We start from the raw sequence: 14,322 nt of genomic DNA on the forward strand, positions 1-14,322 counted from the left end.
ATATATATATATATAAAATACAATGAATTATATTGCTGAAGTATGGCCACTGTCAGTTGACTAAAACCAGACATGTCTGGCTAGTGGGGAAATATTACTTTACTTGGAACTAGGTGAGGGTCAGCAACAGGTGGGACGTCCAGCCACAGAAAATTCTGTGTGACCCACATGAGCATGGTCAAAAGGTCATTAAAATGATGATGACAGTTTAATCCAGTCTAAGACAGCATAGAAAAAGAAGTCTACTGATGGGACTTGAGCTCGGTGCCTGTCACTTACCTGGTAACCAATTACACCACTAATTACTTACATTCAAACTTTAATCAATTAATTCTTTACTCTGCACTCATTGTTTCATAAAATTACATTTCTATCTCGAATTGATTGGGTTTTGTTTTGTTTTGTTTTTTTCCCCCCCAGATTTTTGCTGAATATTTTAAAGAACTAGAAGAAGAAAGTATCCGTGATAATTTTGTAGTTATTTATGAGCTTTTGGATGAAATAATGGATTTTGGTTATCCCCAGACCACAGATAGTAAAATATTACAGGAGTAAGTATGAAACTGTTTTTTAGTTTCTTTAGAGTCGTCTGTCTCAACAACATGACAAGATAATTGTTTAAGGATTCCCTGCAGGAAATAGATAACAAGATTTTGAGATAAAAAGAATGATTTGAATGAGACACATGAGGAAGAGAGAGAGAGATGGAGATGGATAGCTGAGTTATTAGGTTTTGATTTGACAGAGAGCCAACATGGAGGTTATCATCTCATATCCTGTCCCTGTAAAACTCTCAAATGACCTTATCTACCCGAGTGTAAAATATGTACTACAGGTTAGGAAATACTGACCACTCCAACCAGTAGCAGTACTATTGATTTGACGAGTAATGTTCGATTTCTTCTGTGGGAATTGCTTACCTGCAGTAAGACCGGAAACCTCTCCAACGATAAATTTATCTCTCACTTACTGAACAGTATGGGAACTGGAAATAAGCAAGCAGTGGGCCCGGATATATAAAGATGGTTTATAATTGTTTAACTCTTTTAAAATAGAATTACTTATTAAGAATTACGTTTTACGAGTTACAAATAGTTTTTTTTTGTAAGGTACATAACTCTGTTTTATTCGATATATTCCCAAAATAAAATTAGCTCGTGTGCTGTTAGAAGACTGATGTTTCATGTTAGACCTTTCAGTAAATGGAAAAGAATGTTCAGGCCCTACCACAAAATGTTAAAGTATTTTCTTTTTACAGCACACAAACTGATTTTTACCACTGCAGACCATCAGTAGTTTCCTCAAACTGTTTTATTCTGTTTGATTTAAACTAATTGACTAGAGATGACATTTTTACATTAAGATTGAGAGTTTAGTGGCTGGAAGGCCTTCAGCTATAATTACGATTGTATGTGTTGAAATTGGTGTAAGTAGTGAGTAGATATTTCACGATATCTTGCATAGGATCCAGCTTGGATAGACAGACATTTCTTCCATCATTCAGTGTTAAACCAATAGAAGTCATTGTTTGTTCTTTCACTATTAATCGATGTTTTCTCTCCCTTTACACTGCATATTGTAAGAAAGCCCTTTTTCTTTTTTTTTTACTTTGCAAAACAGGTATATCACTCAAGAAGGCCACAAACTGGAGATTGCCCCCCGACCTCCAATGGCTGTCACTAACGCAGTATCATGGAGATCAGAGGGAATCAAATACAGGAAGAATGAGGTTTTCCTGGATGTGATTGAATCGGTCAATTTATTGGTAAACATTCCAGTTTTCTTTCTCTATATTAACATGGAAAATTTTAACACAAATTTTTATTTACAGACATGTCATTAGAACCAGATTTTGTCATTTTCTATATTCTACAATCATCTGACCAAAAAACTGAAGTAACGAAATATTTGTGGTTGCATCTGAAAAATTTGAAATGATGTATTAGTGGATGATCACAATCATCCGTAAATGGCTTCACTACAGTTTGTTGTGACTAGAGTGTCGTCCTGTTATGAAGAGTGAAAATAGTGAAATCATGTCTTTGCTTCAATACTTATCTAACACAAAACAAGAAAACTGATGTCCCACAAATAGACACATCTAAATCTCTTCCTTACAAACCTGTGAATTGATTGGAACTCTACCAAGCATATTCCATATTTGGACATAATAGTCCCTATTGAGGAGGTAGCCATAAAGATACCAAAAGCTCAGGCAGATGAACTAAGGTGGAAAGTGAGACAGGTACTAGAGAAAGCGAAATTTCCCAAACCAAACATCACTAAGGAAGAAAAGTTTGCTATTAAAACATTACAGATTGATAGTTCCATCATAATACTTCCAGTGGACAAGGGAAATCCTACAGTGGTGCTGAACAAGTCTGGATACTTGGAAAAATTGGCAAGTCTCATAAGTGATAGTAGCTACAGCAAAAGAAAGAAAGACCCAACTCTGAAAACAGAGAGGAAGTTGTCACAGATCTTAATGAAGAACTAGGATCACTTCATACCAATGAAGTGCAGACAACTGACCCAACATTACAGTAAGCTACCACACATGTATGGTCTCCCTAAGATTCATAAGGATGGTATTGTATTCCATTAAGACCTATAGTGAGCTGTAGAGGTTCGGCATGTCATCCATTGAATTGCTTCCTTGTGGATATAATCAGTCCATTAGCAGGTAAGTCAACATCGTATATGAAGAATTCCACTCACTTCACAGAATTGATCAAAGATACTCCCATTGGATCCAACCAGATGGTTAGTCTAGATGTGATAAGTCTGTTTACCAAAGTCCCAACCAATGAAGCATTCGGTGATTCAAGACAAACTAGTAACGGATACCTCTCCAAAAGATCACACTGGTATACCAATAGAAAACTTGAGGGAAATGTTGACTTTCTGCGTAGAAACTACCTACTTCAGATAAAGAATAGATGTAACCCGTTTCACCAATGCTAAACGGTAAAAAATTTGGTGTAAATTAAAAACTATGTGTTCTCTATTTAGTTGAAAATTCTCCCAAACAGTTTTTGAAGAGTTTGTCAATACTCTTAATTTTCATTCATTAGGTGAGTGCTAACGGCAATGTTTTGCGTAGTGAAATTGTTGGCTGCATCAAGATGCGAGTTTATCTGTCTGGGATGCCAGAGCTTCGACTTGGTCTCAACGATAAAGTGCTCTTTGAGAGTACTGGAAGTAAGTTTTTACAGCATATTCTTGGTTGTCATGTCTTGTGTTACTGGTTTTGAAACTTAGTGCTGTGTGTAATCTCTTTGTCTGATTTGCATGCAGCTTTGAAGAAAGTAGTCTACTTTTCTCACTTGAAAAGATCTTATTGTGAGATTTTATATGAACCTCTCTTGTATGAGACTTTATGTGCTAAAGTGGCTGCCAGATTAATGTCCAAAACAATGAAATTCGATACCTCATCTCCTGCATTGCATTATGTCTATGTCTAACACACTCTTGCGAGTTCAGTCTACTTAATTATCAGTTGATATTATTGACTGGTTAGTACAAGTTGATGTTCTAAACAGCAAAAGCACTCTGATAACTGTATTTTACTTTGTAGTCAACCTCTGATGAAAGTACCCAGATGTCTTGGGTCATCATGGCTAATGTGCAACAGTTCATGTTTAATTCATTCTGTATATCTTATTTTGATATGAGAGATTCCATAGCAAAGTGGAACTATGAATAAAAATATAGTTGTAGAACAAGTAGAAAGATAATTTTTTTTCAACACGTAAATACTGAACCTCATGGCTGATTGCCAGCAAACTTTTCTGCTCTTAAAAAGATTTTATCTTTTATATATATATATATATACTGTTCAATATTTACGTATTGAAAAAAATTTATTCTTCTACTTGTTCTACAATACATTTCAATGCTTCAAAAAACAAACTTATGTTTGTTTATATATGACGTAAATATAGTTGTGTCTGAGGTCATGTGGTATTTGAGTTAAAGAAATCTTTAGTGTTCAATTCTGTTGACAAAATATTTTAATGTTATTAAAGTGTGTTTTTACTATTTGAAATTCATAAAATTAATTGTCAGTGCAATAAGATGTTAAATTCTGTATTATTCTAGTTTTTATAACTCTCCTGTAACCGTTTTTTGTACAAAGGAACTAAAGATAATCCATGTAAATTTGATATAACATGCTTCACTAGTCAATCACATAAAAGAGAAGCATCTCACACAGATAAGTATCCACTCGGACAGATATCTTTTATATGTTTAGAGTTATTATCATTTCATTGTTTTAACATCAACTTTTCCATATCTGCATGAGTCGGATGGAATTTCTTGAAGTAGATTTTCTACCTGTGGGTACCTTTCCTGTCTCCAAATTTCACCTGCTTCCATGGAAGATTGAAAATGGATGCTGTTTGACAGTGATACTCATTTGCAGCTGTCATACATTGTCAAGACGAGGAGACATCAACTCTCATGCATGCAAGACAGGCTTCTCTCAATTTCTGTTTCACAAAGCTTTGGTCAGTTTGAGACTGTAGTAAAAGATACTTGACCAAGACGCCACACAGTGGGACTGAACCCGCAACCATATAGTGGGGAAGCAAACTTCTTAACCATACAGCCATGCCTGTGACTTGAACTCATATTCGCTAAATTACTTCTTAATAAAACGGATCAGCTTACAGGAAAGTTTGTGTTTATTTAATAGAAAATCTCAGGTGGGAAGGAAAGCAAAAACGTTAATGAGTATATTGATTTTAATAAAGAATTATTTAATATTTGTTACATTAAAATACAAATCTGAGAAATTACTGAAGAGGGTGAGGGGAAATAAAAAAGAAAGAGAGATGACAAATATATGGAGCTTTGACTTTTTGATATGTGTGTGTGTGTGTATTTGCTTGTTTCAGTCATTGGGACATTACCATGAATGTTTTAATTGAACAAATCAACCACCTCACTACTTATTTTTAAGACTGATCCTTAAGCCATCAGTGTCTTGCCAAACCACTTGGTAACAGGGATGTAAGCAAACCAACGCCAGTTGCCAAGAAGTGATGGGAACAAACCCAAAGACACACGCATGTACACACACACACAACACACTTCCACTTTGTTTCCATCTACCAAGTTCACCCTTAAGGCATTGGTTGGCTAGGGGTTACAGTAGAGGACGCTTGCTCACGGTGGCATGCAGAGAGACTGAACCTGAAATGGTGTGTGTGGTTGCAGACTAAAATTTTTAACCATGTAACTGTGCTTGTATATGTATGTGTGCATGTGTATGTGTGTAAAGTTAATTCCGATGTGGAAGGGTCTCCTGTTAGTTTTAAGGCTCGATTTTGTCTTTTTAATTTATTTTTCTTCATTAACACCCAATGTAGGAGGAAAAAGCAAGTCTGTGGAGCTGGAAGATGTGAAATTCCATCAATGCGTTCGGTTGTCAAGATTTGAAAATGATCGCACCATCTCCTTCATTCCACCAGATGGAGAATTCGAACTTATGTCTTACCGCTTAACCACTCATGTAAATATCATCTTTTTTTTTGTGTTTCATGTTTCTCTTTCTTGTTTTTAGCCTGTTTGTTTACATCCGCTCTTGCTTATTTGAAAGTCATGTTGTTTGTTCGTATGGTGTTCTTGTTGACATTTCTCCTGTCAATAAGTTGCTCATTCGCTTCATGGCTTCGAAATCACATGGAAGACAAGATCCTTACTTGAAAAATAGGTTTTAGACACACTTATACATATGCCACCATCATCATCATTGTTCAGTTTATGTCAATAAACATGGTTTTTTGCTGTGATGTTGACGTTTCAAGTATTTACACATGGTGACTTTAATGTATCAAATTATGATTTTCATAATCTTAATTACAATCTAACAAGATTGTAATTAGTTAATCGAGAAATATTTTTCTATTTGTTTTATCATTACACTCTGCTTCAAAATAAAATTTCAGTATGATGAATAATTATCCTCTTATCTCCTTGCATGTTTTATAAAACCTGAAGATCAATTCACTTGTCTGTTTTCCAGGTGAAACCTCTGATTTGGGTTGAGTCTGTGATTGAGCGTCACGTCCATAGCCGTGTCGAATATATGATTAAAGTAAGATGATATTTAATTTGGTTTGGTTTTGAAACACTTATTAAATTACATTGTAATATATTCTACAGCATATTCCTTTCCAGGGATACCTATAACTCGCACATCTAGAAGAGCAGAATATGTTTGAGTCATTTGACTGTTGTGCTATTTGTAATGTTATAAATATGATCGCTTATTTTGTTTTATTTAATTGTAGGTATGTGTGGATGCAAGATTAAAAGTATTAATATTAAAAGTGACTTGAATCAGTAGGGACTCAGATATAGAGGCAATGTTAACCCTTTTAATACGTTTTAATACCAACATTCTGGAAATTACCTGTACTAAAGTGTTCATATTCAAATTAAAATATCAGTGAAATTTCCTTATAACTTCAATGAATTGATGAGATTCAGTTAGTCAACCCCGACATATTGTATACTATTAAATTAGCACCTGCAAAATTCAATGTTTTCTCTCCTTACCAGCACCCTTAAGACCATCATATATAATTAACCATCACACTCAACAACATAAATACACCACGCATACTAGGAGTTAGATAGTGTGCTTCCACATTCACAATACACATTGCAGGGATATACTTAGAATAATCCTTTCTACTAAAGGCACAAGGCCTGAAATTTTGGGGGAAGGGGACTAGTTGATTACATCGACCCCCAGTGTTTCACTGGTACTTAATTTATCACCCCCAAAAAAGGATGAAAGGCAGAGTTGACCTCAGCAGAATTTGAACTCAACGTAAAGACAGATGAAATATCATTTTGTATTTTGCCCAGCATGCTAATGATTCTGCCAGCTCACCGCCTTAACATACTTAGAATAATAACATCATCATCATCATCATTTAACGTCCGCTTTCCATGCTAGCATGGGTTGGACGATTTGATTGAGGACTGGTGAACCAGATAGCTACACCAGGCTCTAATCTGATTTGGCAGAGTTTCTACAGCTGAATGCCCTTCCTAATGCCAACCACTCCGAGAGTGTAGTATTTACCTAGTAGAAAGAAATTCTAACAGTGGTGTAGAAACAATACATTAGATTCATCATGAATTTTCTGTTAGTCTACAATAACTCACAATTCACTATAAACTATACCAAACATCTCACTATGCATCATAATCAACAAAACAAAATTGCTGAAAATAAAAGCCCACCTGAATAGGTGAGAGAAGTACTGTTTGTTGCTGTAGCAAGCTTCATCTTGAGCAGTTTCACCTTCAAACACCCAGAAATACAGAGAACTTCAGAACACAACTACAACAGCTTCCTAAAGCAAAATTATAACCACATTCCTCCTACTTAATCCCCCAAAAATCTTTAAAAATCCCCACATAGAAACAAAAATAACTAACATTAATAGCCTCTAATAGCCTCCAACATGGCTGTGAGATACTCCACCACCACCACCAAGTGCTGAAGAACATCAGTTAATGTGTTATGATCAAGTCCATGTTCTTTCTTGTTGTCTGTGATATGATGTAATAAGTTGGTTTTGAATCAGTGATTTAAAATTCGTTAAAGTGATCGTTTCATGAATCGTTTGGTTATGTTTAAAAGGCTAAAAGTCAGTTCAAGCGCCGTTCCACAGCGAACAATGTGGAAATCATCATTCCAGTCCCACAAGATGCTGACTCCCCTAAATTCAAGACTACTGTTGGAAGCTGCAAATATACCCCAGAATTAAATGCTGTTATCTGGACAATAAAATCTTTTCCCGTGAGTATTGATGTATTTTGATCTTACTTTTTTTTTTGTTCTGCATTAGGAAACAGCAAAGCATGTAATCATCATCATCATCATCATCATCATCATCATCTGGCACTTGTGCCGGTAGCACGTGTAAAGACATTCAAGCGAGATCGTGCCAGTGCCACTGGACTGGCTCCTGTGCAGGTAGCACGTAAAATGCACCATTTTGAGCACAGCCATTGCCAGTACCGCCTGACTGGCCTTTGTGCCGGTGGCACGTAAAAGCACCCACTACTTTCTCGGAGTGGTTGGCATTAGGAAGGGCATCCAGCTGTAGAAACTCTGCCAAATTAGATTGGAGCCTGGTGTTGCCATCCGGTTCACCAGTCCTCAGTCAAATCGTCCAACCCATTCTATCATGGAAAGCATGTTTGCATGGGTCACTTGGAATTTGTTGAGGCAGATTTTTGATGGCTGGATGCTTTTCCTGTTGCCAATCTGTCATAAACCAGTTCAAAGAAGGCTTTTATTCAAACTTTATTCTGCTCGCCATTTAATCTGTTAATCACAGCTGTCCAATGATTAAGATGCGTTGTTTTATATTAGGTAAAGATAGTATCCATCTATCAATGTCATTTTTACTGTCATTTCCTAACAGCTGTAATGGTTTCACTATCTTCTGTCAAACTTCTACTACACTGCTTCATTCATTTTACAATATTATTATTATTATTATTAGTTGTTTTAGGTTATCCAACTGTCGATGCATTCTGCTTATCACCTTGTACTGCTATAATTTCTCTCATTTCCTCATAGATTCACTTTGCTAGACAGCAACCCTTTAGCAGTCAAATGTAATGCTTGTTTATTCACGTTGCTTTGAATTAAACTTGCATTATCTTGTACCTTTGAGATTTCAGTGATGCAATTGTTTATTTTTAGAATGACATTGTAGGGTAAGTGTGATACGCAAGATCTTGTTTGTTTGAACATAAAACAGATAGAATATTTGGGCCGGATTTGGCCATTATATATATATATATGCTAAAGGGTTAAATATGTCTGTCAATCTATTACTACCATTGATTTACACTGTGTTCTGCCTAAAATACAAATTATTACAATTATGTTTAGTTGTGCATCATTTACTAAAGTGCTGCTGTTATACATTTCAGGGTGGGAAAGAATATTTGATGAGAGCTCACTTTGGTCTCCCAAGTGTTATTGGAGAAGACTCAGAAGGCAAGCCCCCTATACAAGTCAAATTTGAAATTCCTTATTTTACAGTTTCAGGAATACAGGTAAGTGGCAAAATTTCAAATAACTTACTTATGGTGCACAAAATATAATCTTAAGCCATTCTCAAGTCATTCTCAAATCATTATCAAATAGAATTGATGAGGGTAGATAATGAGCATTTATTAATACTTTTAACTTCACAAACGTTGTGCTTCATTCAAAATAGAATTTGTTATTTATGAATCTAGTTGTGAATATAATTGGAAGAACAGTATGCCTTTCAACAAATATCTACATTATGAAAATAATCATTCAATTTCTTGCATTTTATCATTTGATTTTTTTTATAGACATGAACATTTTTTATGTGCAAAATCATTGCAAAATATGTGTCTATACTGAAGAGGAAGTACCAAACCATAACAAATTATTTGAATGGTTCTAGGAAAGTTGTTTATCATGAACAATTCATCAAAGATATTTTATAGCTTCTATAGTTTACAATATTTATGGTCACTTTTTCTTGCTAGAAAAAGCAGTTGAAATTCCTTCAAATCAAACTCTACTGCCTTGGGACAGCAAAGTTCTCATTGGATCACATAGTCCCATATACACTCCTCTGAAAAGAAAAAATAATGATTGTTATGGCTGAGCTGGTTATGACCTAGGGTTAAACTACTCCAAATAATTCATCAACTAGAAAATGGTAGCTTTTCAGTTGTAGCACGATGGAAATATTTTTTAAAATTTTATTTTGGGAAAATAAATGCTTTGTGAGTATTGAGGACAATAAATATGCAAAGGGCTGACAGCTTGTAACATAATTGAATATGCAGGTGGATGGTGGGATGTGTGACTGGTGGACATTTTAGGCACTATAATTTAATCCCTCTTCATAATTTAATCCCTCTTCATAATTTAATCCCTCTTCTCTTAACATAGACTATTCTTAATCTTGTAAGCTGCATGGCATCTCAATGCTGGTGGAATGAAAAGCAAACCCAGTACAGGCTTCAATGTGGTTAGCATTAGGAAGGGCATCCAGCCATAGAAACTGTGCCAAAGCAGACACTGGAGCATGAAGTAGTTCTTGGGGTTCCTTAGATCTTTGTCAATCCCTCCAACCAATGTCAACATGGAACATGGGCATCAAATGACTATTACACACACACACACACATATTTGCATACATGAAACTTGCTTCCAGTTAACATGAATGCCAGCTTGTTTGATCGAAGACCACGTAAAAATTTTCTCTCTTTCCTACTTTCAGGTACGCTACTTGAAAATCATTGAGAAGAGTGGTTACCAAGCTCTACCATGGGTGCGTTATATCACCCAAAACGGAGACTACCAATTACGTACCAATTAATGAATGAGAAACAAAAAACAAAAACAAAAAAAAAATCAAACAAAAAAAAACAAACAAACAAAACAAACTCACTAACAGATTGGAAAAGGGAATGAGATGTTGATAGAGTGCAATCAATATTGTAACGATCCATATGAATATTGGCACAGATACATATTGCCGCTGCTTCTATCTGACATTATTTACAGTTAGGGAAAAGTTCAACAGGTCGTGTAAACCTCGTTGAATATCCATGCGTTTTTATATGTATATGTTTGTGAACTCAATTATTAATTTCATTCAGATTATTCAATTACCTTTTTTTTTTTTTTATCTAGACAAATTATTTTAAAAAATAAATTAAAACCTTAACTATCTATATAATTTATGAATTTATTGTTTTTGTTTGTTTATTTTTTTTTTCCTTTTAAAAATAAATTAATTTTTCCATTGGTTATATTTTACATTAGATACTTCCATGTTTTCACTCACACACACAGACAGACAATCACATACACACACACACACACATATACTCCCATACACGCAGATACACTCACTCTTTTGTTTAAAACTTTATGAACACATGACTAGTTTTTATCAATGATATTTACTGAACTTTTGAAAGTAGACACCTTCTTTTTGTTATCAGTTACTTTTTAATTTAATCTTAAACTTGATCAGTTTGTTTTTCAGTGATTACAAAGTAGCTGAGTTGTAAAACATATTTTCTTTCTTTCTTTACCGTTTTTTTTTTTTTTTTACTTTCTCTCTCTGTTGTTCTGTTAGGTTTCAAATTTAGTTCAATTTAAATCAGAATATATTGTTGATAATATTTACTACAATTAGAACAAGTCAGTCTACTGAAAACTTTAGTATTTACTTAATACTGAGTTTTTTTTTCTTTCTCATTTTCTTTCGGTACAAAGTAAGCAAATCTGAAGGCGAACAGATATTGCTTGTTTCTGTTTTTCCTATTATTTTTTTACTTTTTTTAATTTTTTTTATTAAATATATGACTTATCTTTATTCCTTTTGAAAAGAGCATGAATACAAGAGAAACCCAGAGAATCAGTTCTTCTATGCCACCATTCTGTCACGGTTTTATCACTTTCCAGTCCATTTTCCACATCTGTAATTTTTTCGCAATAGGACAGATTTTTGTCTGACTGAAATTTAAATAATCTTCCAAGATAACAAACAAGATAGATTTTCAGAGGGAGCCTATTTCTGGTGCAGTCTGCTCTCAGAATCTACTTCTCTAAGATCCAATTTATTTATATTGTCTTGTTTAGTGAAAAAGACTGCCACAATCACTCATCGACCACTGTTCCATCTTCAGTGTCCCTAATCTTCCCCAATTACCAACATCCAGATGTTTAAAAAGCCAGTAAGTGTTATGGCTAGTTCTTGACACTTGAGGCCAGGCTCTCCAAAACTTTGTAGTACTAGATGTTGTTTAGTTAACTTTTACCTATTTTTACTGTTAATGAGGTTAATATCTGTATATTGTCAGTATTTTAGAACTGAATGCATTAATTATAAAATACATCAGATTAATGTTAATGTTGTATGTTTCAAAAAGAAAAAAAAATCTCCTTATTCAAATTGTAGATTTTCAGTGAATCTAAAATTAACGAACTTTGAAAGATTAGCAGATTGTTTACTAATGACGATGAGATCAAATCTTTTTTTTTTTTTTTTTGTTGGACATCATTTTACAACATATCTCTAATTAATAAGGGTAATTATTTCACTATGTGGAATCAATTTTTTCCCTTCAAGTTTGTAACTTATTTATTTATTTGTTTGTTTATTTATTTATTATTATTTTTTTTTTCAAATTTTTGCTGCATTTTTCTGGTGTTCTAACTGTGACTTGACTTGTTCAACTTTTACTGAAAAACTAGTCAACTGTTAATTGCTCGGGTTCCCAGACAATCTATTGTTGCTCTATTTCTCAATGTTTTGCAACTTATTTGGAATGAGGAGAGTGTGAGAAAAAAGACACAAAGTGAGAGAGAGATAGAGAGAGAGTGTGTGTGTGAGCAAGTGAGAGAGAGAAAAAGAGGAGTTAATTGCAGCTACATTTGAATGAAGCAATCATAACTAATTATGAGAAACTAATGTTGTTCAATATTTCAATTGACTGTTAATGGAAAATGTTATTTCTTTTTTTTTTTCTTCTTCTTCTTCTTCTTGCATCCATCTAATTCAGTAATTTTATCATCGGTGAAGAGCGAAAAATCAAACCAGATTTTTTTAAGCAACTCTGCTGTTTGATACATACAATGTTTATTAAAAATTTTATTTTAATTAATTGCAACATTTGTTCATATCTGATGTATTTGTTAAGAGAGTTTTTTTTGTTACATGTTTGTTTGTTTGTTTGTTTTGTTTTTCTTTGTTGTTTTTTGTTTTTTGTTTTTGTTTTCTTTTTCTTCCTTTTGCTATCCATTATTTTGGGAAACCCCCATTATCATCCTGCGCTGTTGATCCCATGTTCTGGCCATCATAAATGACAATAATAATAATAATAATAATAATAATAATCTTCATGACTGATTGCAATCATTTTAATCACTGTCATGTATATTAGAAAGGTGAAATAAATATTGTGAGTGTTTAGTGTTAGTTTCTCGCTCAATTACTGTCTTACCGATATCAGTTAACTGCATTTATCCCATTGTTTCAGTCTGTCTTCTTTCTGCATAGTTCCAGATGGCCTGTGAATGAAACTGATACGTGTTCTAAAGAATATAATATAACTAAATGAAAACGTTCTTTTGTAATTACTGATTAATCGTTTTTGTTACTGTATTTCTGTTGAAATATATTGTCTTTATTTCGATTATTTTTAATTACCGTTTTTTTTTTTTTTTAATACTGAATGATATAGTAAAATATCTCGTTATCAATCTGCTGTAAGGTGCTGAGCTGTCACAATCGTTAGCATGTCGGGCGAAATGCTTAGCAGCATTTCGTCTGTCTTTAGATTCTGAGTTCAAATTCCGCCGAGGTTGACTTTGTTTTTCATCCTTTCGGGGTCAATAAATTAAGTACCAGTGAAACGCTGGGGGTCGATGTAATTGACTAGTCTCGTTCCCTCAAATTTCAGGCCTTGTGCCTTGAGTAGAAAGGATTACTAATCTGCTGTTTAACCCTTCAGTATTTAGATTACTCTGTCAAGTGTGATGCTTGTTGTTTTGAACTAATCATGCAGGAACATGTAGCTTCAAGATTTTGACGGAAGTGATTGTTTATTTTTAGAATAACATTGTAGGGTAAGTGTGAGAGGCTGAATCTGGCCAGTTTAAACATATAAGAAGGTAGAATATTTGGGCCTGATATGGCCTGAATAAATAAATGCTAATAGGTTAGAGCAGTGAGCTGGCAGAATCATTAGCATGCCGGGCAAAATGCTCAGAAGCATTTTATCCGTCTTTACGTTCTGAGTTCAAATTCCGCTGATGCTGACTTTGCTTTTCATCCTTTTGGGTTGGCTAAAACAAGTATCTGGTATTAAGAAGGGCATGCAGCTATAGAAACCAAGTCAAAACAGACTATGGAACCTGGTGTGACCCCTGGCCTTAGCAGTTCCTGTCAAGCCGTATATCTGTTCCCAAGTAAGGTATTTCCCCATCACCAAGGCATGTTTTCATGGAAGGTTGAAAATGGACACTACTTGCAGGATGATGGCACACATTTACAACTCGCACACAATGTCAAGACAAAAACACACACATATATATGCAAGAAGCCCATTGAATGAATGAATGAATGAATGTGTGTGTGTGTGTCACATACTCATGTATATATATATATGTAATATATGCAAGAAACCCACTGAATGAATGTGTGTGTTTGTGTATATCATACACACACACACACATATATATATATATATACATACACACATACATATATATATATA

General features: G+C 34.2%; 1 protein-coding gene across 3 annotated transcripts in view; it reads left to right on the top strand.

The window, feature by feature from the left end:
• LOC106880800 (AP-1 complex subunit mu-1) overlaps positions 1-13,016 on the top strand; it is a 23,579-nt gene extending 10,563 nt beyond the window's left edge. Inside the window, exons 4-11 of one of the 3 annotated variants that reach the window (XM_014930917.2) lie at positions 421-551; positions 1,621-1,765; positions 3,075-3,201; positions 5,373-5,518; positions 6,032-6,103; positions 7,667-7,825; positions 8,974-9,099; positions 10,311-12,714. In XM_014930917.2, the coding sequence (XP_014786403.1) occupies positions 421-551; positions 1,621-1,765; positions 3,075-3,201; positions 5,373-5,518; positions 6,032-6,103; positions 7,667-7,825; positions 8,974-9,099; positions 10,311-10,409 (1,005 nt within the window). In that variant the 3' untranslated portion in view covers positions 10,410-12,714. Of the gene's footprint in view, positions 1-420; positions 552-1,620; positions 1,766-3,074; positions 3,202-5,372; positions 5,519-6,031; positions 6,104-7,666; positions 7,826-8,973; positions 9,100-10,310 lie in introns of all 3 variants that reach the window. The other 2 variants (XM_014930920.2, XM_014930918.2) reach the window with 2 other exon arrangements.
• Positions 13,017-14,322: the final 1,306 nt, after the last annotated feature.

Source organism: Octopus bimaculoides, chromosome 18 (genome assembly GCF_001194135.2).
Source record: "Octopus bimaculoides isolate UCB-OBI-ISO-001 chromosome 18, ASM119413v2, whole genome shotgun sequence".
NCBI classification, from domain to species: Eukaryota; Metazoa; Mollusca; class Cephalopoda; order Octopoda; family Octopodidae; genus Octopus; species Octopus bimaculoides.